General features: G+C 42.2%; 2 protein-coding genes and 1 pseudogene across 6 annotated transcripts in view; 1 reads left to right on the top strand and 2 right to left on the bottom strand.

The window, feature by feature from the left end:
- Nucleotides 1-910, bottom strand: part of ZNF326 (zinc finger protein 326) — a 37,452-nt gene extending 36,542 nt beyond the window's left edge. For 3 of the 5 annotated variants that reach the window (XM_045478200.1, XM_045478203.1, XM_045478204.1), the window contains exon 1: nucleotides 569-730. In XM_045478200.1, coding sequence (XP_045334156.1) covers nucleotides 569-584 — 16 coding nt within the window. In that variant the 5' untranslated portion in view covers nucleotides 585-730. Of the gene's footprint in view, nucleotides 1-33; nucleotides 146-568 lie in introns of those variants that run through there. The other 2 variants (XM_045478201.1, XM_045478202.1) reach the window with 2 other exon arrangements.
- Nucleotides 911-2,936: 2,026 nt separating this feature from the next.
- Nucleotides 2,937-3,381, bottom strand: LOC123598207 (thioredoxin-like). Its single transcript, XM_045478199.1, has one exon. It carries the CDS (start codon nucleotides 3,354-3,356, stop codon nucleotides 3,000-3,002), a length of 357 nt encoding a protein of 118 aa, XP_045334155.1. The 5' UTR covers nucleotides 3,357-3,381; the 3' UTR covers nucleotides 2,937-2,999.
- Nucleotides 3,382-10,532: 7,151 nt separating this feature from the next.
- LOC123596818 lies at nucleotides 10,533-13,431 on the top strand (annotated as a pseudogene).
- The last annotated feature ends 7,570 nt before the right edge of the window (nucleotides 13,432-21,001 follow it).

The raw sequence follows: 21,001 nt of genomic DNA, 5'->3' as shown, positions 1-21,001 counted from the left end.
CGGCACAGAGATCTACCTATACTTGTCACTTACGGACGCCCTTTAAACTCGTCTTCAAACTAAGACGAGAAACATCACCGTGAACAAGCCTCTGGAAATTGTATCTGTTAAGAAGCAACCTGGTTGGGGATTTACTACACGGACGAGCTGGGTCGCCGCCCTGTGAGGCGAACGCGACGCGAGGCCGGGGAGGCCCCACCCGCCCCTCTGCCCGAGACCGGGGAGTTGGGAGGCGTCGGGGCAATTTCCACGCACCGGGGCCGGGGCGAGTCCGGAGCGCGAGTCCGGGGCCCGAGACCGGAGGCCGTGGCGCTCTGGGCGCGCCCTTCCCCTCACCGAGGCCGGCACGGAACTCCCAGGTCCCCGGCGGCAGCGGGCGCCGGGCGGGCGCGACAAGGCGCGCGGGTTCCCACACAGGCCGATTCCGGGCACTGGGCCCGCGGCGAGCGGGCGGCCTCCGGGCCCGCAGAACAAAGCCCACACGGCCATCTTGAGACCGTAAACAGACCCCCGGGGCGGCCACCCCGCCTCCCGCCCGCCGTGGCGACCAGCCAGAGGCGCCGCTTACCGTCTTCAAAGTCCATGGCGGAGGCTCGGGGCTCACAGCCTCGGCGACGCTGGGCTGAGCTGTGGCAGGCGGCGAGCGCCCGCGACCCGCGGTTCCACACCACCCGTCCTCGCGACCGACAGCGGCGCTACCGGCCCGGGAGCCGCAGGCCACAGCGAGGCTGAGGGGCGGGGCCGGCCGGCGCTGCCAGCCGCCGCAGCGCGGCCTGCGATTGGCTGGCGCGGGCTGGTGGGCGGGCCCTCGAGTGGGGGCGGGAAGGAGGCCCGCTGTCGCGCTCCCGAGTGCTGACCCTCTGGGAACGGCTGAGGAGGAAGGAAGGTAGAAAGAGGAGCGTCGAAGACTGACTAGGGTCACGGGAAAGCGAACTGGGTGTTCGGGAAATTCTGGCTGCGGCCCGCCATGTTTGATCCTGGCAAGAGCGAAAGGATCCAGTTGGAATACCTCCCTCCTGCCCAAACTAATAAACCACGTGCCGACCTTTTGCTTTTTATTGGCTGGGGATGACTGTACCGAAAATGTTAACGTGTTTTTGGACTTTTTGCTGTGGAGACGCTGAAGTCCCAGACGATTTTTACTCTGTGAGCAGAGAACAGATTGCAAAATAGGAAATAATTATGGAAATGATCCAAAACAAGCTATTACCAATTTCTGAATTTTAAGGTCCAAAATGAAAGTGCTGTAAAAGTTCAAAACCAGGGATGATTTGTGGCAGAAGTCCTCCAGAACCTGACGAATGACCATGCACAAATATCCACACACCTTGGCGTTGTATTATCACTACTTTGGAAGTAGTGTTGGGGAAGTGGGCAAAATTATTCATCCCACAGGTCAATATGGAAAAAGACAACTATTCATTCTGACCCTGGAGGAGCTTGAACTCCAGGTTTAATTTTTTTTTTTTTTTTTTTTTTTTTTTTTTTCTGTTAGTAGAGGAAATAGTGTCAACAACGAGTTGATCGCAGGATAGGAAACCATGAATCAAAACCATTTGCTCTTCTTTGAGGTCCAACCAGTTTCTGGAACCGGTTCCAAGAAGGCAGCTTGTGGAAATAGGGCTGGGGGAAAAACTCACAGATATACTATGTGTATTACCATAGCCCCAAACCTGGACAGGGCATTGTTTCTTCATCACTTTCCTTCTCCACCCTGATTGATTCACCCATTCTCCACCCTTGTTTTCCTTTTTCCCCCATCCTATACATGTTTCCTAGTCACCTGAGCTGAACATGTTGAAAACTGAACTCATAATTTCCCTCCTCAAACCTGCTCATCCTCCTTTATTCTTTTATCTCTGTTAGTGGTGTCGTGAGCAACCACCCACTAATCCTAGCCGGAAGCCTGCCGGATTCATCTAGTCAAGGCACAGCCCTCTCCCATTCTCTCACGCCAGTTCATACTGAAGTCTTTCATCTGCTTATTACCTCTTAAAGTTTCTTAAACTTGTTCCCTTCTCTCCATTCCCACCGCACTACTGGCAGTACCTAACTACTCTCATTCTCTCTCTCCCAAACTGTTGCTGTATCTTCCTAAATAATTTCTCTGCCCTTTGGCCTTGATTTCTCAGGCTTCTCAGGGCTGCGGTGTTCTAAACACTAATCCAAACATCTCATCATGCGTCTCTATCATGGATTAGATCAAGGCAAAGCTACGTAACCTAGAGCACGTGCGTCCTGATCTGGCCACTGCCTGACCTGCCATCTTCCTACATTTCTCCCTCCTCCTCTCTCCTACACTCTCTCCCTTTTGTGGATCAATTTTAAGCCGCTTCCTAAATCATCCCTATGCTTCTTCATGCCACTAAACTTTTACTTATGCTTTTGTCTCTGCTTGTGATACCACCCAGTTAACCCTACCCATTCTCAAAACATAGCTCAGGATTTACTTCCTCTAAGAAACACACCCACATCCCATCCCCGCACCCTAGGCCAGTACTTCTCAAATATTAACGTGTATATGATTTGCCTAGCAATCTCATTAAAACTCACATGCACACTCAGTCAGACTGGGTTGGAGCCAGAGTCTGCATTCCTCACAGGTTTCCAGAAGATGCTGCTGCTGCTGCTGCTGCTGCTGTTGCTGCTGCTGCTGAAACCATACTTGGAGTAGCAAGGCCCTGAGCTAACCTGTTACAGCACTATCTCCCCTGCAGTAAATACTCTGTTTGGCTTTATGTCTACCCACATTCGAAGCCCTTTGAGATTAGAATCAAGTCTTCTTTGTATCCTAAGTGCTGAGCACATATATTTGCTAAGTAAAACTGAACTCTCTTGACTTTTTTTTTTTTAAGGGTAGACTTAATATTTTATTGCCACTTATATAATCAGATGGCAATTGGGTCTACAGTCTTCATACTTGATCTTTCCTTTTGGTAAATAAAAAAATTTACAAGTTTTCAACAGCCAATGGCTGGTTATGTTTTCAGAAAACATAATTAGATTAATTCATTAATGGTAGCTTCAAGTTTTTCCTTACTAGCTCCAGAAAGTTCACCCACCTTTTGTCCTTTTTTAAAAAACTGGAAGGTTGGCATGCATTTGACTTCACGCTCTGAAGCAACATCCCAACAGTCATCCACATCTGCTTCAAGGAACACCATGTTGGAATACTTGTCAGAGAAGGAAGGAAAGAAAGGCTTAATCGTTTTGCAAGGCCCACACCACATGGCTGAAAAGTCAACTACTACAAGTTTTTCCCCTGCACTGTTCAAGTCTTCCTGAAAAGCATACTTGCTCTCAATCTGCTTCACCATTTTGGCGGTTGGGGTCTGACAAGCAGCTGTAAGAACCATGTAAGTGGATCCTAAATGCTGGACAGAGCTCTCTCTTGACATTTTTAACTTTTTATTTTTCTTGGTATCATGACAAAGGAATGGTTTGTAACCCGTGGTATTTAGGCATGAGTGTAAGGAAATAAGTATTGGGACACACACACACACACACACCCTTCTTTCTCTCCTAAAAAAGAAAATTACCAATCATGAAACTCCTAACTCAAAAAGAAAACTGGCCTCAGCACAAATGCCTGGAGAGCCAGAATACATAGATATCTTCTCCCCTTCCTTCCTCTTTCCCAAGGCAGAAGCAGGTGGCCATACCTAGATACCCCACAATACCTGAGAGGCCTTGCAATACCTGAGAGTCCCTCAAGCCATCCCTTAATTCCTTTACCAAACAAATATTGATTGAGCACCAACTATGTGCCAAACATCGTTTTCTTCCTTCACTGTCATCTCTTTCCAGTCCCCCAGAAACTGGCCAGGCAACCGGGCCTGTTCCCACTTGTTTAGGCTTAGATTTTTACCCTGAGGGGCCAAGGTTTTGTACAAAGTCTTAGACTATTTCATTCTCCATTTATTTTGCAGTAGGTGGCAGGTTAGTAAATGCCAGAACAACTAAGCCTATTGGAAAACAGAAGAGAATGTTTTATTAAGTGCAGAGGTTAAAAGGATGATGTGCTGATGCCAAGAGAAGTCTGCAGGGAGAAGGAGGAAATGGGGAGCTACATCTAAGACCTGATCCTGAGGGAACTGTCAAAGAAGCCCTACCATTGCCCTCCCCAGAACCTGAGAAGAGCGAGGTGCATGGGCTCCCTGAGGGCCCAGGGACCTCTGTTCCTCATCTCCTGACCCTCCACATACATACCTTCTGCTCCAACAACACAGGACCATCTGCTGTTCCCCAAACAAGCTGTGTATTTTCACAAGCTTTTGCTCACCCTGTTCTCTCTGCTTCTATTGTGTTTCCTTTCCTCCTCTGCCATTCTTCAAGGTTCAATATTCATGTCGCCTCTTTTTAAACCTCTCCCTAAGCTCTTAGTCAGACTCCCCTTCCCTCTGTGTCACCTTAATAGTGGTTAGCACAGTTGGATTCTTGTTATAGTAAGTTCTTTAGTTGTATTCCTTGTTTAGCTCTTTGTTCATACTCTTTGGGAATGGAGACCCTTCTCTGTACCCCTTTTATATGGCCTATAGGTAGCACAGTGGCGCTGCATGTTAAGGAGGAGAAGCAAAATCACCACTGAAGAAAAGACTGAAAGTGAGTGCCCAGAGCTTCCTCTGCACAAAACCACAGCATCCGACAATTATTTTGGAGAATAAGTGACAGAAGGGTTACAAAGGGGAGTTCTGATTTCACAATGCCTTCCCAATTGGCTCCAAATAATTCTTCTTCTCCATGTTCTTTAGGGAATTCATAAATACTTAGAGAGGGAGGTCAAGTACTAAAAATGACTGTCTTAAGGCAGAGCAGCCAAACTTAACATAAGCAAAGTAATTCCTACTGAGGGTTCTGAGGACTTATCAAAGGAGAGCTGGTTACAGAACCACAGCAATAGAAATCGGCTGAAAACAGCTGGTGTTAACAGCACTGAATGGATGTGTTTTATACATATGAGAAGATGTCTGTCTCCAATTTTAATTTACAACTTGAAAAAGACACAGGTGTCTCTAAAAGCTAAAAGAAATAGCAATTAAAATAATAATTAGCTTTTATTAAGCCCTATATATTAATAAATGTTCCAAAGAACTTTACATGTATTAACTCCTTTTATCTGCTTAAGAGTCCTATGATGTAGGGGCACCTGGGTGGCTCAGTTGGTTGAGCATCCGACTTTGGCTCAGGTCATGATCTTGAGGCTCGTGGATTTGAGCCCTACATCAGACTCTACGCTGACACCTTGGAGCCTGGAGCCTGCTTCAGATTCTGTGTCTCCCTCTCTCTCTGCCCCTCCCCACTTGCGTGCACGCACATGTTCTCTCTCTCTCCCTCTCTCTCTCTCTCAAAAGTAAATAAACATTTTTTAAATAAATAAAAAAAAAGAATCCTATGATGTAGGTAGTACTATTGCCCCTACTTTACTGCTAAGGAAACTGAGACCCATAAAGGTAAAGTTACTTGCCCAAGGACACACTGTTAAAAAAAAAAAAAAAAAAAAAAAAAAAAAAAAAAAAAAGAATAAGAATAGAGCCAAGATTCAAACCCAAGCAGCCTGGCTCCAGAGCCCATATGTGCATCTCTATCATTCTAAAGTGCCTACTGTGCTCTACCGAGCAGCTCTTGCCTGCCAAAGATTTTGATGGACTCTTTATATGCCTTACTTGTATCCTCACAATAAGATAGGTTATATCCTTTCCGCATGAGGTAAGTTAAAGAGAAAGTTAGGTTACTTGTCCAAGACTGCACAATGAGAAATTACTGGTTCCATATACATGACAAATATTATATAATCATGATCTATTGCTGTTTGGAGCCAACCTTAGAGACTCAATATCATCACCAAAGTTCTCAGGTTAAAAAAAAAAAAAAAAAAAAAAAAAGGAGAGGGGCGCCTGGGTAGCTCAGTCGGTTGAGCATCCAACTTCGGCTCAGGTCATGATCTCGCGGTCTGTGAGCTCAAGCCCCGCGTCAGGCTCTGTGCTGACAGCTCAAAGCCTCGAGCCTGCTTTGAATTCTGTGTCTCCCTGTCTCTCTGCCCCTCCCCCACTCATGCTCTGTCTCTCTCTCTCTGTCAAAAATACACATTAAAAAAAAAAGGAGAGAGATTTTGCCAATCTCCCAATCTTGCATAATTGTACTAATGCAGTCAAAGAGAGTTATGTAGGAAAAGAAGTGATCATGAATGCTTTGGAGATTCCCCACCTCATCCTGTGCTTTAGGCCTTCCTCAGATTAGAAAAACTCAATTAGTTTCATGTGCATTCCCTTCCCTAAAAAGCAAGGTGAAATTCCAAATGCAGAAGTGCTTTCCTTAGGTATAAATTATATAAAGTATACATTTCTAGAAAATGAGGTTTATTCCCTATTAGGGTCTCGGTTAAACCTCTGAATTATCGCCTCTCATTTCATCTTCTTAATGTGTTTAGTCCATCATAAATTTTAATCTTCTAAGTAAATTGAGAGCAAGCTGTCTGCGACATCTGTCAACCCCACTGATTGCCAGAATTGATTTGGTAGATCTGCCCTGCTGGAAAGGTGTCCCCTTTCTTCCTGGCTCTGCCACATGTGTCTCTCCCAAAGCTGCACGCTTCATTGAAGAGGATGGTTTTCCTAGAGAGGGGAGGACAAGGATCCACACGGAGTCAAGTTCTCCTGTGGGACTATCCAGGCCTTGGATAGTAGGGTCTCTGCCACTAGACAATGAACCACTTGAAGGTGGAGATCTCATCTTTGTGTCTCCAGCCTGCTAGAACCATGCCTGGCACATGGTAGACTCTAAAGTGTCTGTTGAATGAATAAGAAGGAAACAGACCCATAGTCAGCTTCTGTATCTAAATATCTTCAATTCTACGTTAGGGAAACAAATGTAAATAAAAATACAAACATACAAAATTCAAACATGCACACATACAATCCAACCCCCATCTTGAGAGTCAACCCAACACATAGAGTTTACAAACAGAAAAAGGGCACAGTCCTAGGAGACCCAGTAGAGGGCACCACACACCAAATATAGTCAAGGTTTGGCTACAGAAATGGAGCACGTGTCTATCTAGTTCCTGCTGGTCTAAGGTGTTGTGAAAGGACACGGAGCAGAAAATATTCCTATGGGCCTGTGCTCTAAAAGTACCTGAATTTCTATTTTGGTTCAATTGTGGATATAAATTTCCCTGTTTGCCTCATTTCAGTAGATTTTGTTTTTAGAGATGATCTTTTAAAGCACGGAACAATGGAAAACACTGTAGTGATAAATTTGAAAAACAAGATACAAAATTGTATGTGAAATCTGATAATAGCAATACCAATAATTTTTTTAAAAGACAAAGCATAAAGATAAGATGGAAAGAAAAATTGTAAAACATGAACTGTGATTCTTTTTCGTGATGACTTTTTATGTACTCACAGGCATTCATACTTACTCTTCTATATTCTCCAAATTTCTTTCGCACTTTTATAATGTAATACATATATAATATGTATATATATATATATACAATATATATGTTACATATATATTTGATACAAAACAAAATGTAACATGTATTAACAATTAGTTCTCCTTAGCCAAATGTTGTATTTCATTCTCTTTGTAGATATTGTTGGGAACAGAGGAAGGAGCCTCTCTCTCTATTTGTCATTTAAGTCAGTGGTTCTCAAGTCTGGCTCTACTCTAGAATCATTCAGGCACTTTTAATAAATGCCAGTATATAGGCTTCACTTTGGAGATTCTTATTTAATGATAAACCTAAAACTGTTACCAGTGCTGATTTTCGAGACACTTGCAAGACAAGGTATTGGAATAAGTTCTCTTCTGTTTCAGTAACTTGTACTTATTGAGAAAATGTCAAGTCTAAAAAAGGAACTTTAGAGATTGAATAACCACACATTAACCAATCGATCCATGTGTGGGAAATGGTGTAACAACTACACTCTGAATTGGGGCTAGTATAGACACTTGTACATCTTACAGCTCTAAAAGCTGGCTTGGTTCCAGTATTCCCCCTAACTACCCTGCAGCCCTTGGGAGGTAATTAACTAATGACAGTAAAGGGCTTTTAAACTGAAACATGCTGTATAAATGCTAAACACAGGAAACACACAGAGGATTTCCACTGACTGCCAATACTTTTGAACCAGAGAGTTGATGCATCTTTCAGCCAATTTCCCCTTTGCAACTAAAATCTTCCTAATCCTAAATAAATAAATAAATAAAAATAAAATCTCCCTAATCCTTATTTCAAGGGAAACAAAAGGAGTTTTTTTCTTAAATGTCTTTCCCACCAATCAAAGACCTAAGATTACCCCTTTACTTTCTCAGAAGTAAGTTTCTGCCTCAACAAAACGTTGCATGGTAGTGTGGTTTGTGTGAATGGCTGCTTGGATTGGATCACTGAAGGTAGGTTCTACACAAAAGGGGTCATATTAAGTGGTCTAATATGAGTCCTGGCACCACCCTTCACATCATCTTTGTTTTTAAAGCAAAAGATTTGTGCAAATGGTAATAAATGAAATACTATAAAAGGACTTCCGGTGAAAAGCAACAGTATTTCCTCTTCTCCTTGTTTAACTCTGTTCCCCTCTAGAGATGAAAACTCTGGTTTCATCTTGTGGTAGGTTCCCCTCCCTAAGGAGAGAGAAAAAAAAGGGAGAGAAAACTTCAAGGTAACCTGGCTATGCACCTACATGATACCATCCCTCATGACCTTGTAAACTGAGACTGCTTAATCAAACTACATGTTTGTGTGTGTTACCATATATGGAAGACAAAGAAATAGAAAATAGATTTAAAAAACTATGCCATGTGACGTTCAGTGCTCAATTCTTCAAGTACAAACCCAACTGAGCAGTACCGGCAGGAATAAAGTTGCTTCCTGGAAATTAAAAAGCCTCAGTGTCATGACTGTGTAAGAATCCTGCTACAATCTGAGGTGAGATCATTTGGTGTTTCCTTTCACTGCACTCTGTATCTCTCTTCTTAGATTACCAACGTCAGTCAATATCAATTGATTCCACAGTATGAAAATGAGCATGTATCTCACAGTACCCTTCTCTTCCTAATATTTAATGGCAATGACGGTTTTTAATTTCCTCTATTAGAACTAATCACTTATGTTTCCAAATAAGGACTCAAATTGCTATTTCTTTTTAATAGAGTATCTGTGCATTTCTTCCTCTATAAAATGAAGGCATTGGCCCCTTCCCATTGCTCTACTTCTCCTCTCCCTTTCATTTTCATCAGCAGCCCTGTACCACCAACAGAATTCTTACTGTTTACATTCTTCGCTGCAACCATAAAAAAGTCTTTTCTCCTTTGCCTATAGGTTGACTTTAGAAGTTAAAAAGATTATATACTTTTTTCCAAAGAGTACAGTGTGAGTGAGAGAGCAGGTAACTTTACATTAGAGAAAACCTGGCCAACGCAACCTCAGCCAGGTTATCAAGTTCAACAAGAGTGTTAATTCGATATGTCATGTTGATAGCATGTGCCCTTGGTTTGATGTGACAAAATGGCACTTGACCTTTGTGGTCTTCCCTGAAAAACCCATAACCCCAATCTAATCATAAGAAAAACATTAGACAAATCTCAAATGATGGACATTCTAGACCTGTGCTCCTCAAACCTATCAAGGTCTTCAAAAACAAGGAAAGTATGAGAAACTATTACAGCCAAGAGGAGCCAAACGAGACAGGATGACTAAATGTAATGGAAATAGAAGACATTAGGGAAAAACTAAAGAAATCTGATAAAGTATGAACTTTAGTTAATGACAATGTATCAATATTCATTCATTCATTATAGCAAATGGCTAATACTTGCATAAGATGTTAATAATAGTTGATCTGTCTACTGTATTTACATTTTTCTATAAATCAAAAACTTGTTAAAAATAAAGTTTATTAAAATACAAAATAATGGAAACAAGTCAATATGCCACATATACTTTATTATTGATATAGACATTATTCAATATCAATATGCTAGGATGACATTTTCCATGAACCCAGTGTTATAACCCCTGGGTCTCTCAAATGAGGCTATTTCTAGCATCAAGGTCAAATTGATTGCCTTTTCTCTGCACTCTTTTCACTGCTTATATTCATGCCCGAATGTAGTTTGCTTCATGTGTGGTCTGTGATTCTGTTGTTCAGAATTTGCTTTTTCTCAAATTTCTAATTGTCATTTTATCTTGTATATTCTAGCCTGTGGCACTTTCTCTTTAATTCAACCATTAATCCTTCCCTTTCGCTTTTTATCTTTCAGACATTTTTTGAAATCTCCACTCCATTGACTTCCACCCTTTCCCCTCACACACTTTTTTCCCCATGTTTGTTTACTTTTATTCCAGTGGAGTCTTAGCAAGGAGGTTAAGTGCACATAGGCTCATGCTCCTGTCTTGAAAAAGAAGCTTACTTTGCCTTTCATAAGGCAAAGTACGGTTTCATACTCAGTCCTGACGCAGAGTGAGCCAGCTAAGATCGGGCTCAAAGAAAGGAAAGTAGTTTCTTCTCTGAGAAAACACCCAATGGCAGATGTTGCCCATGCTGTGGAAGGGTCCAGGAGGGCCCTGGGGCCCTGGCTGCAGTGGCTTCCACAGAGGCTTGGGCAGCTGCAGCTGTCACCTTGGTCAAGGCCAGGCCAAAGACAGAGAGTAGAATCTGGTCACCAAGATGGGGTCACCTGATCAAGGACATGAAGATCAAACCCCTGGAAGAGTTCTGTCCCTCTCCTTGCCCATCAAGGAAACTGAGATCATTGACTTTTTCCTCGGGGCATCCCTCAAGGATAAGGTTTTGAAGATTATGCCTGTGCAAAAGCAGATCCATGCTGGCCAGGGGATCAGGTTCAAGGCATTTGTTGCCAACAGAGTTTACAATAGAGATGTTGGTCTGGGTGTTAAGTGCTCCAAGGAGGTAGCCTCTACCATCCATGGAGTCACCGTCCTGGCCAAGCTTTCCATCATTTCCATGTAGCAAGGCTACTGGGGGAAACACTCAGCAAGCCCCACAGTGTCCCATGCAAGCTGGCCGGCCGCTGTGGCTCTGTGCCGATGTGCCTTATCCCTGCCCCCAGAGGCACTAGCATTGTGTCAGCCCCTATGCCCAAGAAACTACTGATGACGGCCAGTACTGACGACTGTTACACTTTGGCTGCACTGGGCAACTTCGCCAAGGCCCATTTTGATGCCATTTCCAAGACCTACAGCTAACTCACCACTGACCTCCAGAAAGAGACCGTGTTCACCAAGTCTCCCTATCAGGATTCACTGACTATCTATAAAGGCCCACACCAGAATTTCATGGAGAGGACCCAGGCTCCAGCTCTGGCCGCCACATGGTTTTATACAAGAAAAATGAAGTTAATTAAAGGCTGCGAAAGAAAGAAAGAAAGAAAGAAAGAAAGAAAGAAAGAAAGAAAGAAAAGAAAGAAAGGGAAAGAGAGGAAGGAAGGAAGGAAGGAAGGAAGGAAGGAAGAGAAAGAAAGAGAAAGAAAGAAAGAAAGAGAAAGAGGAAGGAAGGAAGGAAGAGAAAGAAAGAAAGAAAGAAAGGGAAAGAGAGGAAGGAAGGAAGGAAGGAAGGAAGAGAAAGAGAAAGAAAGAAAGAAAGAAAGAAAGAAAGAAAGAAAGAAAGAAAAGGAAGAAAGGGAAAGAGAGGAAGGAAGGAAGGAAGGAAGAGAAAGAAAGAGAAAGAAAGAAAGAAAGAAAGAAAGAAAGAAAGAAAAGAAAGAAGGAAAGAAAGAAAGGGAAAGAGAGGAAGGAAGGAAGAGAAAGAAAAAGAAAGAAGAAAAGAAAGAAAGAAAGAAAGAAGGAAAGAAAGAAAGAGAGAAAGAAAGGGAAAGAGAGGAAGGAAGGAAGGAAGGAAGGAAGGAAGGAAGGAAGGGAAAGAGAAAGAAAGAAAGAAAGAAAGAAAGAAAGAAAGAAAGAAAGAAAGAAAGAAAAGGAAGAAAGGGAAAGAGAGGAAGGAAGGAAGGAAGGAAGAGAAAGAAAGAGAAAGAAAGAAAGAAAGAAAGAAAGAAAGAAAGAAAGAAAGAAAAGGAAGAAAGGGAAAGAGAGGAAGGAAGGAAGGAAGGAAGAGAAAGAAAGAGAAAGAAAGAAAGAAAGAAAAGGAAGAAAGGGAAAGAGAGGAAGGAAGGAAGGAAGGAAGAGAAAGAAAGAGAAAGAAAGAAAGAAAGAAAGAAAGAAAAGAAAGAAGGAAAGAAAGAAAGGGAAAGAGAGGAAGGAAGGAAGAGAAAGAAAAAGAAAGAAAGAAAAAAGAAAGAAGGAAAGAAAGAAAGAGAGAAAGAAAGGGAAAGAGAGGAAGGAAGGAAGGAAGGAAGGAAGGAAGGAAGAGAAAGAGAAAGAAAGAAAGAAAGAAAGAACGAAAGAAAAGGAAGAAAGGGAAAGAGAGGAAGGAAGGAAGGAAGAGAAAGAAAGAGAAAGAAAGAAAGAAAGAAAGAAAGAAAGAAAGAAAGAAAGAAAAGGAAGAAAGGGAAAGAGAGGAAGGAAGGAAGGAAGGAAGAGAAAGAAAGAGAAAGAAAGAAAGAAAGAAAGAAAGAAAGAAAGAAAGAAAGAAAGAAAAGAAGGAAGGAAGGAAGGAAGGAAAGAAAGAAAAAGAAAGGGAAAGAGAGGAAGGAAGGAAGAGAAAGAAAAAGAAAGAAGAAAAGAAAGAAAGAAAGAAAGAAAGAAAGAAAGAAAGAAAGAAAGAGTATATGGAGTAGTACTCTGACCAATATGTAGTCCTTAAGGGGAAACAAGTAGTGCATTTGATCAATCAGTGGCCTTCCTATTACCAGATACTTCTGGAAGCACATTATTTAACCAATCAGTCCTCATACTTGTTTTCAAAGAAACACATGAGTATAGGAAAATGAGTTGTTTATTTTTTTATTTTTTAATGTTTATTTATTTTTGAGAGAGAGAGAGAGAGAGAGTACAAGGAGGGAAGGGGCAGAGAGAGAGAGAGAGGGACAGAGGATCTGAAGCAGCGTCCGTGCAGACAGCACAGAGCCCAATATGGGGCTCGAATATGCAAACCGCATGATTGTGACCTGAGCCAAAGTCCATCATTTAACCAACTGAGCTACCCAAGTGTCCCAGAAAATGAGACGTTTTAAAAAGAAGGTGACTGGGCACACCTGGGAGGTACAGACAGCTGAATGTCCACCTTCAGCTCAGGTCATGATCTCACAGTTTGTGGGTTCAAGCCCCGCATTGGGCTCTCTGCTGTCAGCGTGGAGCCCGCTTCAGATTCTCTGTCTCCCTCTCTCTCTGCCCCTCCCCTGTGAGCTCTCTCTCCCTCAAAAATAAACTTTTTTTTTTTCTAAAGGCAGGTGCCTGGATCTTTTTACACAGACTCCTACAAAAAGCACATGCTGTTTCGCCTTGTCTTGGATGAAGCAAGTGTTAACAGTACCAAAGAATTACAGAAGAGAGTCCTAGCGGTCAAGTCTTAAAAGGCATTTGAAGATCATCTAGCTCTAATCCAAATGTTTGACTTTTCAGATGAGGTCAAGGGGGTACTTCTCCAAGGTCACTTAACTAGCAGGTGGAACCAATAAGACTAGAAAATGAGTAAGGTTAAGCCAAGGAGCTTTCTGACACACACCTCATGCTGAGTCTTGAAGAGCTGTTTTCCACTTGCTTCTCTACAATTTCCTCCCCTCCAACCACATCCTTTCAGGAACTCTAAAAAGAGGTCTGGAGAGAAGGGCAGGATGGAGTAGGAGGATAAGAGGGCTATAGCTGAGAAGGGGTCTGTCTCATTTTTTTTTCCAGGGATCTATTTGCCCTGGCTGGGATCGGTGGACAAAATTAGTAACTCTGGGGATTCATCCTTCTTCCTTCTCTCCTTCTCTTACTCCAAACCTGCCTGGGAGAAGTAGAACGCAGATGGCATGGTTTGGCTCTACCTGTTTGACAAAATAAGTGTTCTGGCCCTAGAAATTGATGATGCTCTTACAGAAGGTAGCAACGTCCTAGGTACATAGGACACCATTCTCCCAAAAGTTGTTTTACGACCTAAATATTCCCACTGATACAAATCATTAAGGGAAGAAAGGTCATAATTTTATGACGTTGAGTTCAGTAATTAATACAAGCAAGATAAAGGCATTTTCCCCCATACCGTTTAATTTCTTTATTGTTTTTTGTTTCAGGAAACTGAAGAAGAGGAAAAAAAAAATGTTCACAGTACACTTAATTTTACTTAATTTCTAAAGCTCAGAGTAACAAGGAAGAGGTCCTACCACATGTCCTACAATTGTCCTCTGTAACCCTACTCAGACAACCCCCAGGTTTCCCCCCAGGACAACCATTAGAATACCTGTGGAGGATATAACTACAGAATCTAATAACAAAGCCACATTCAATCACCAAAAATCATGGTGCTAATGTGCCCATGTGCGATACCATGTTGAAAACGTAGCACCCCTTCCTAGATGTCAGCTCTGTGATGCACGGAGATCTCACCTCTGCATGCCTCCACTAATTCTCATTAATTTTTCTGGAAATGAAGAAAGATAGTTGTGACTCAGCAACTTTTCTTATTTATGAGGGACAACCTTCGTCTCCCTTAGCAACTTCTCTCTAGCCTTCCAGATTCATGTCTTTTGAGCTGTACCTTGCCAGAGAGTGAGAAGGTTCGATACTAGAATTTTCTAATTTTTTACTTAAGAATATTGGCAAGTGTGAGTTCAGTTTTGTTAATGTTTATCTACTTTTGAGAGAAAGAGAGACAGAGCGTGAGTAGGGGAGGGGCAGAGAGACAGGGAGACACAGAATCTGAAGCGGGCCCCAGGCTCTGAGCTGTCAGCACAGAGCCCAACACGGGGCTTGAACCCACGAACCGCGAGATCATGACCTGAGCTGAAAGAAGTTGGATGCTCAACGATCTGAGCCACCCAGGCACCCCTGCAAGTGTGCGTTTTAAAAATGAAGTGTCTACATTGAAAAAATGTATTGTGAGGCTGAAATTAAATATTCAAAAATCTAAAAAAGATCCACCCTCAAACCCAACAAATGCCTATTTAAGGATGATAAGACAGCCATATAAAAGCTATTTGAAAACAAAAATATATGGTTGAGATATAATAGCTGGTTATTATAGGTCTATTAATGGTATAAAACATGCTATTTAATATGGGTTAAATATTGGTGTTGAGAAATATGGGGAGGTATGTTGGGAAATCAGAGTACAGATTGGATGGTAAATAATCTTAGAGCGCAACAATTTAGTTACGTTGCTAAGTTAACTGTATGATTGACATATAATACATATCTTTTAATGCACCAAAGAAAACTCACAGAATGAGTAAAGTGTGGCTGGCAGTTGAAGCATATAGGCATTTTTATAGCTGGGGTTTGATCCTACCTCTGCTTTCAGTTCAGTGAACTTGAAAAGTTTCTTTATCTATAAAGCAGAAATAACAATGGCAACCAATTTGTAGAGTCATTATTGTAAGGATTAAGTGAAAGAATCCATTTAGCACAGTGCCTGACACATAGTAAGCACTCGATATTTGCTTTTATTATTACCCCTGGCAGACTTTTACAGATTACTCATTTAGGGAAAAAGTATTCTGGTATAAATGATCAGCAGAGATCTGATGTATTCCTTTTTCTCTACATTGCCCAATTAAGTTACTTTAAAAGGGGAAAGAAGCTTAAGATGACATATAAATTTCAGAGTCACTGCATGAGGGTACATATAGATAGCCAATTCTGTTATCCAAGGCAATAAGAAAAAGGGGTGTTTTTGATTAATCCAATATTCTAATTAACACACAGTTGACAATTTCCAAGGAATTGAAATATTGTATGCACTCAGAGCAAAAACTACTCTAACCACTATTTAATCTCTCTCTCTCTCTCTCTTTGATGTTGCAAAAGAATAAATCATGGACTTTATTAAAATTTAAATATTTTGCTCTTTGGAAAACACCATTAGAAAAGAAAAAGGCAAGCCACTGATTGGGAAAAAAATACTTGCAATGCCCACATCTGACAAAGGAGTTGTATCTAGAATAAATAAGAAGTAATAAGCAATAAGAAAATAACCTAATTTTTGCAAATGGGCAACATATTTCAACAGGTGCCTCATAAAGATATACAAATGGCCAAAAGCTTATGAAAGATGCTCAACACTATTTGTCACCAGGAAAATACAAATTAAAGTGATGAAGATGATGTGCTATTGTGCATCCAATACAATGGATCTAATTAGAAAGACTAAGTCATATATTGAAAAAATACAGAGTAGCTGGAACTTTGCCACACTGCCGGTAGAAATGTAAACAACTCCTTTGGAAAACAGTTTGGCAGTTTCTTATAGAGTTCATACGCAATAGAACCAAAAACATATGTCTACATAATGACTTCTGCACAGATTTTCATAGCAACTTTATTCATAATAGCTACAAATTGGAAACAGTCCACATTTTCATCAGCAATTGAATGGATACAGTGTGGCATACCCATACAATGGAATAGTACTTGGCAATACAAAGAAAGGAACTACTGACGCAGTCGATTATGTGGACGAATTTCAAAAACATTATGTCAAGTAGTAGAAGCCAGACTCAAAAAAGCACACACTATATAATTCCAGTTATGTGAAATTATAGAAAATGTAAACTAATCTACAGTGATAGAAAAGAAAACAACAGTTACTTGGGGCCAGGAGGGGGTGACTGTTAATGAGCACGAGGAAATTGTCGAAGTGACGGACCTGTAGACCTTAAGTGTGCTATCGGTTACATGGGTGTGTACTTTTGTCAGAACTCATGGAACTATATACACTTTTAATGAGTTCAGTTTATTTGTTTAAACAATATTTCAATTAAGTTAATTTTTTAAAAGGAATAATACAGTTAATCTTTTTTAATAATACAGTCTAGCTTTAAAAAATAGAGAACTGCTAAAATGTCATTGCAGAAGTAGTTTTAATAGCAAAGAAAAGGAAGCAATCTAAGTATTCACTAATAGATACACAGTAATCAATTATGATGAGTCTATATTACTAAATACGGTGCAACCATTAAAAAGACTGAAGTAGGGGTGCCTGGGTGGCGCAGTCGGTTAAGCGTCCGACTTCAGCCTGGGTCACGATCTCGCGGTCTGTGAGTTTGAGCCCCGCGTTGGGCTCTGGGCTGATGGCTCAGAGCCTGGAGCCTGCTTCCGATTCTGTGTCTCCCTCTCTCTGACCCTCCCCCATTCATGCTCTGTCTCTCTCTGTCTCAAAAATAAATAAACGTAAAAAAAAAAAAAACCTTAAAAAAAAAAAAAGACTGAAGTAGTTCTATATGTTTGATATAGATGTTTATGACCTATAAAGTGGAAAGCTAGGATACACAACACTATGTATAGTATGATAAATACTCATTTGCAAAAATATATTCTATGTACGTGTGTATATTTATATACATGAAAACTTCCAAAGGATCTATACTAGTTTTACAGACTTTATTTACCTTGAGGGCTAATCATGGGATGAGACATTTACAAAAGGATTTTTCACTTTCCCATTTTTCAACATTGAATCTTTACAGGAAGCCAATTTTACATGTATAATCGGCAGAAACAGTAGTGATATTTCCAAACGGGAAAAACGAAAGGCAGTTGGAACCTTCCAGGAACCTTCCAGGTATCATTATGAACACCAATCTTTTTGTCCTCTCCAAGTGGGGACATGTTGAATAACAGAGATTTCTAATTAACTAGATACCAATAAGGATGGATTTACTGTATGTTGCGAAGGAAAACGTTCTGCTCCATATTCTTCCACCAATAGGCTGAAGAGTCATTGAATTCGTGGAAGGGAAAATATGAGATCAAACCTGGCAAGGTGGGAGTTTTCCATCCTAATCACTTGACCTATCTCTCCAAGAGAATCAGTCAATGTCTTCTAGTCTGAGCAACAAACTGAGAGCACCTGCCTATACCACACCTTATGATGACACTTTCTGAGGGTAAAACTGATAAAGGTCAGAGTACTACAGCACAGCTTTTTCTGCAGATCCTTGGAATCTTCCTGAGAAAATGAAAATTTTGATAACCCTAAATGCTCAGACAGAACATTCAAGAGTCCCCTTTAAAAAAAAAATTCTTTCTAATCTTTATTTATTTTTGAGAGAGAGGGAGAGACAGAGCTCAAGCAGGGGAGGGGCAGAGAGAGAGGGAGACACAGAATCTGAAGCAGGCTCCAGGCTCTGAGCTGTCAGCACAGAGGTCAACACAAGGCTCGAACTCATGAACCGCAAGATCATGACCTGAGCTGAAGTCGAACATTTAACCCACTGAGCCACCCAGGCGCCCCCAAGAGTCCCCTTATGTAACCGGCAATGTCAGGGCAATCCCAAGAAATACAGATCAGAGTAGCACTGTTCTCAGAAGAGACTTTCAAAATACTTTCGTCTACATGTGTCTTCTCAACTCTGCAATTAAATATTCACTTACTGCTTCCCATAGTTCCCCAAGTCTAGACACTATAATTATCATGACAATTTCTCCAATGTCCTAATTAACAGAGAACGAAAAGCCTGGGAGAAGAAAACAAGGACCCCAGGACTTCGATTCAGCAGTCAGATCTGCCAATGCCAATGAGGGAATTAGCCAAATATAGAGGAGAATGATTCATCTCTTTCTTCACTTCCCTATCTCCCCTTGTTTGCCCTTCCTGTATGCTTCTCAAAGGAACATATCAAAACTTTGCTTCTACTTTTCCTGGTCCCCTAGTTAATCTTCCTGGCCCATGAGGCCCTGCGCAGGCCCATCTCAGTCAGCAGAATTCAGTAGGTAGTCTGCTGGACCAAGACATTAGAGCTTGCAGTGTGTTTGGAGAGCTTTGTTCCTATGAATACATTTTGAATGTTGCCTATACGCTTCAGTATATTTTTGCATGACAATTCGAATGTGAGCAACCTGAGCCTCCTCAAGCAGGGCCCAGGGTTCCCATCCAGGAGACCTGCTGAGAAGGACCTCAGTAGGCTGTTCTCCCTACCTTTTCTCCTGTGCTTTAAGGAGGGTCCCAGTGAGTTCAGCCGCAAGGCCACTGCACTTATCAGTACCACACCCTCATTCAGCTACCTCAGCAGTCAGTCAAGGAGTTCCAGGGGTGCCCAGATGCTGCTCTGCCCAAGGTCAGGGCCACTTTTCATACAACGGGCCTGATACTTACGGCATCTACAGGATGTTTACTTATGAGCCAGAATTCCCCCACAGTTTAGTTCTGTGGGCTGAACCTCCCAGCCCTTCTGGGGAACTCACACTCGGTATCATGTGACTTCTGCCTATTCACTGTCACCTCTCTCTTTTCAACTCTGAAATTTTAATTTCCTGTTTGCTTTTCTGCTGGTCTTTAAAGAAATTTGGAGAGGTTAATGGCAAAAAGGGAAGCATTGAGGGGGGCCTGGCTAGCTCAGTTGGTGGAGCGGGTGACTCTTGATTTTGGAATTGGGAGCTTGAGCCCCACATTGGGTGTAGAGATTACTTAAAAATAAAATATCTTGGGGCACCTGGGTGGCTCAGTCGGTTGAGTGTCCGACTTCGGCTCAGGTTGCCATCTCTTGGTTAGTGAGTTTGAGCCACACATCAGCTCGCTGCTGTCAGCATGGAGCCTGCTTCGGATCCTCTGTCCCCCTCCCTCTCTACCCCTCCCCTGCTCATGCTCTCTGTCTCAAAATTAAATTAAATTAAAATATTTTTTAAAAGAGAGGGGGAACTTCAGTAAAGGGGAAGAGAGGCTCTGAAGATATAGAAGAAGGTTCTCTGTTCTCTGCCACTCGTTTTACAGATACACACACACACACACACACACACACACACACACACCTGCTCACAAGCACACGTATACCAAGCACCCAGAGCCTTGTGAGACCCTGAGGACCAGGACTGTGGCTAGCTAACACTGGACACCCCTTAACTCACAGTGGCAGAGGATTTCTGCCCACCTGCCCCCAGCACTCCCCACTCCTTATTTCCTGTCAACTGTTCTCTTTCTACAAGAACCATTAACCTTTCTGAGAAGCCAAAATGGCTCACAATGTCTTCAGGTTATCTCTTTCTGGTAACAATGCCATGAGTATAATATTTAACAATTTACAAAGCCCTTTCACCTATATACACTATCCTGTTGAAGTTTCACCACAATCCTGTGACATAGGTTAAATTATTACCCCCTATTTACAGAGAAGGAAATCTGAGTGTCAATCTGGTCGAGCAAAGCAGGCATATGACGGCACTGGGTCTTGGTCTAAATGTAAGTCCCAGAAACTGTGTTATCTGACACCTGCTTCTAGCGTAAACTGCCCCGTCCGCAGCCCCCTGGATCAGGAAAGTCAGATCAGGCTGATGTCTGTGCATCAGTGATCACTGAGTGGACTAGAGGTGGACACCTGGCCTGAGGCAGCCTGTCCATCAGCTGGCTAATGGCTCATGAGGATGCCTGGGGCAAAGAGCTCTACCCCAAAGGAACAATGTGATTAAGCCCAGTCATTTGGACTAGCTCTTTTTGGCATTTAGATTGAAGAATTGGCCCATTAATAAGTAGAGGAAAATAGGGCATACATATCTTAGAAGAAAGGCAGAGAGATCACAAGAGGGAGAAGGCACATACCATGGGAGAGACAAAGGGGGAAGCCAGTCCCTCATGCTGCCTTGACCCCTGATCAGCTTTCTGGTTCCAGTTTTATTACTATGATAAATCTTCTTTCCTAGGCGGGCTCAATGTTTCTCTGCTCCTTGAAACCAAGGGAGACTTTCCACTTTCCACCTTGCAGCGTTCTTTGCTGACTTAGCCCAAAGCACTAGCCCCTGTCAGGTACCTGAAAGGAAAAGTGGGGCAAGTGGGTCTCTCAAACCTCGGTAGGAGAGGTGGATGGTCTTATTTCCAGATTTTCTGCTACTCTGCTTTCCCTCTGCCCACAAGGCAACCAGCTAGTCAGGTCAATAAACACAGTTCACTGCAGTCTCCCCAGTTCAACTGGTGAGACCAACAACACACAGAATACACCCCTGAGTCCAGGTGGC

The sequence above is a fragment of the Leopardus geoffroyi genome, chromosome C1 (assembly GCF_018350155.1).
Source record: "Leopardus geoffroyi isolate Oge1 chromosome C1, O.geoffroyi_Oge1_pat1.0, whole genome shotgun sequence".
Lineage (NCBI taxonomy): Eukaryota > Metazoa > Chordata > Mammalia > Carnivora > Felidae > Leopardus > Leopardus geoffroyi.
This window is presented reverse-complemented; position numbering and strand designations above follow the sequence as displayed.

What these genes read in the sequence shown, in the direction of transcription:
- LOC123598207 (XM_045478199.1), bottom strand. Translation starts at nt 3,356, where the DNA reads ATGGTTCTTACAGCTGCTTGTCAGACCCCAACCGCCAAAATGGTGAAG.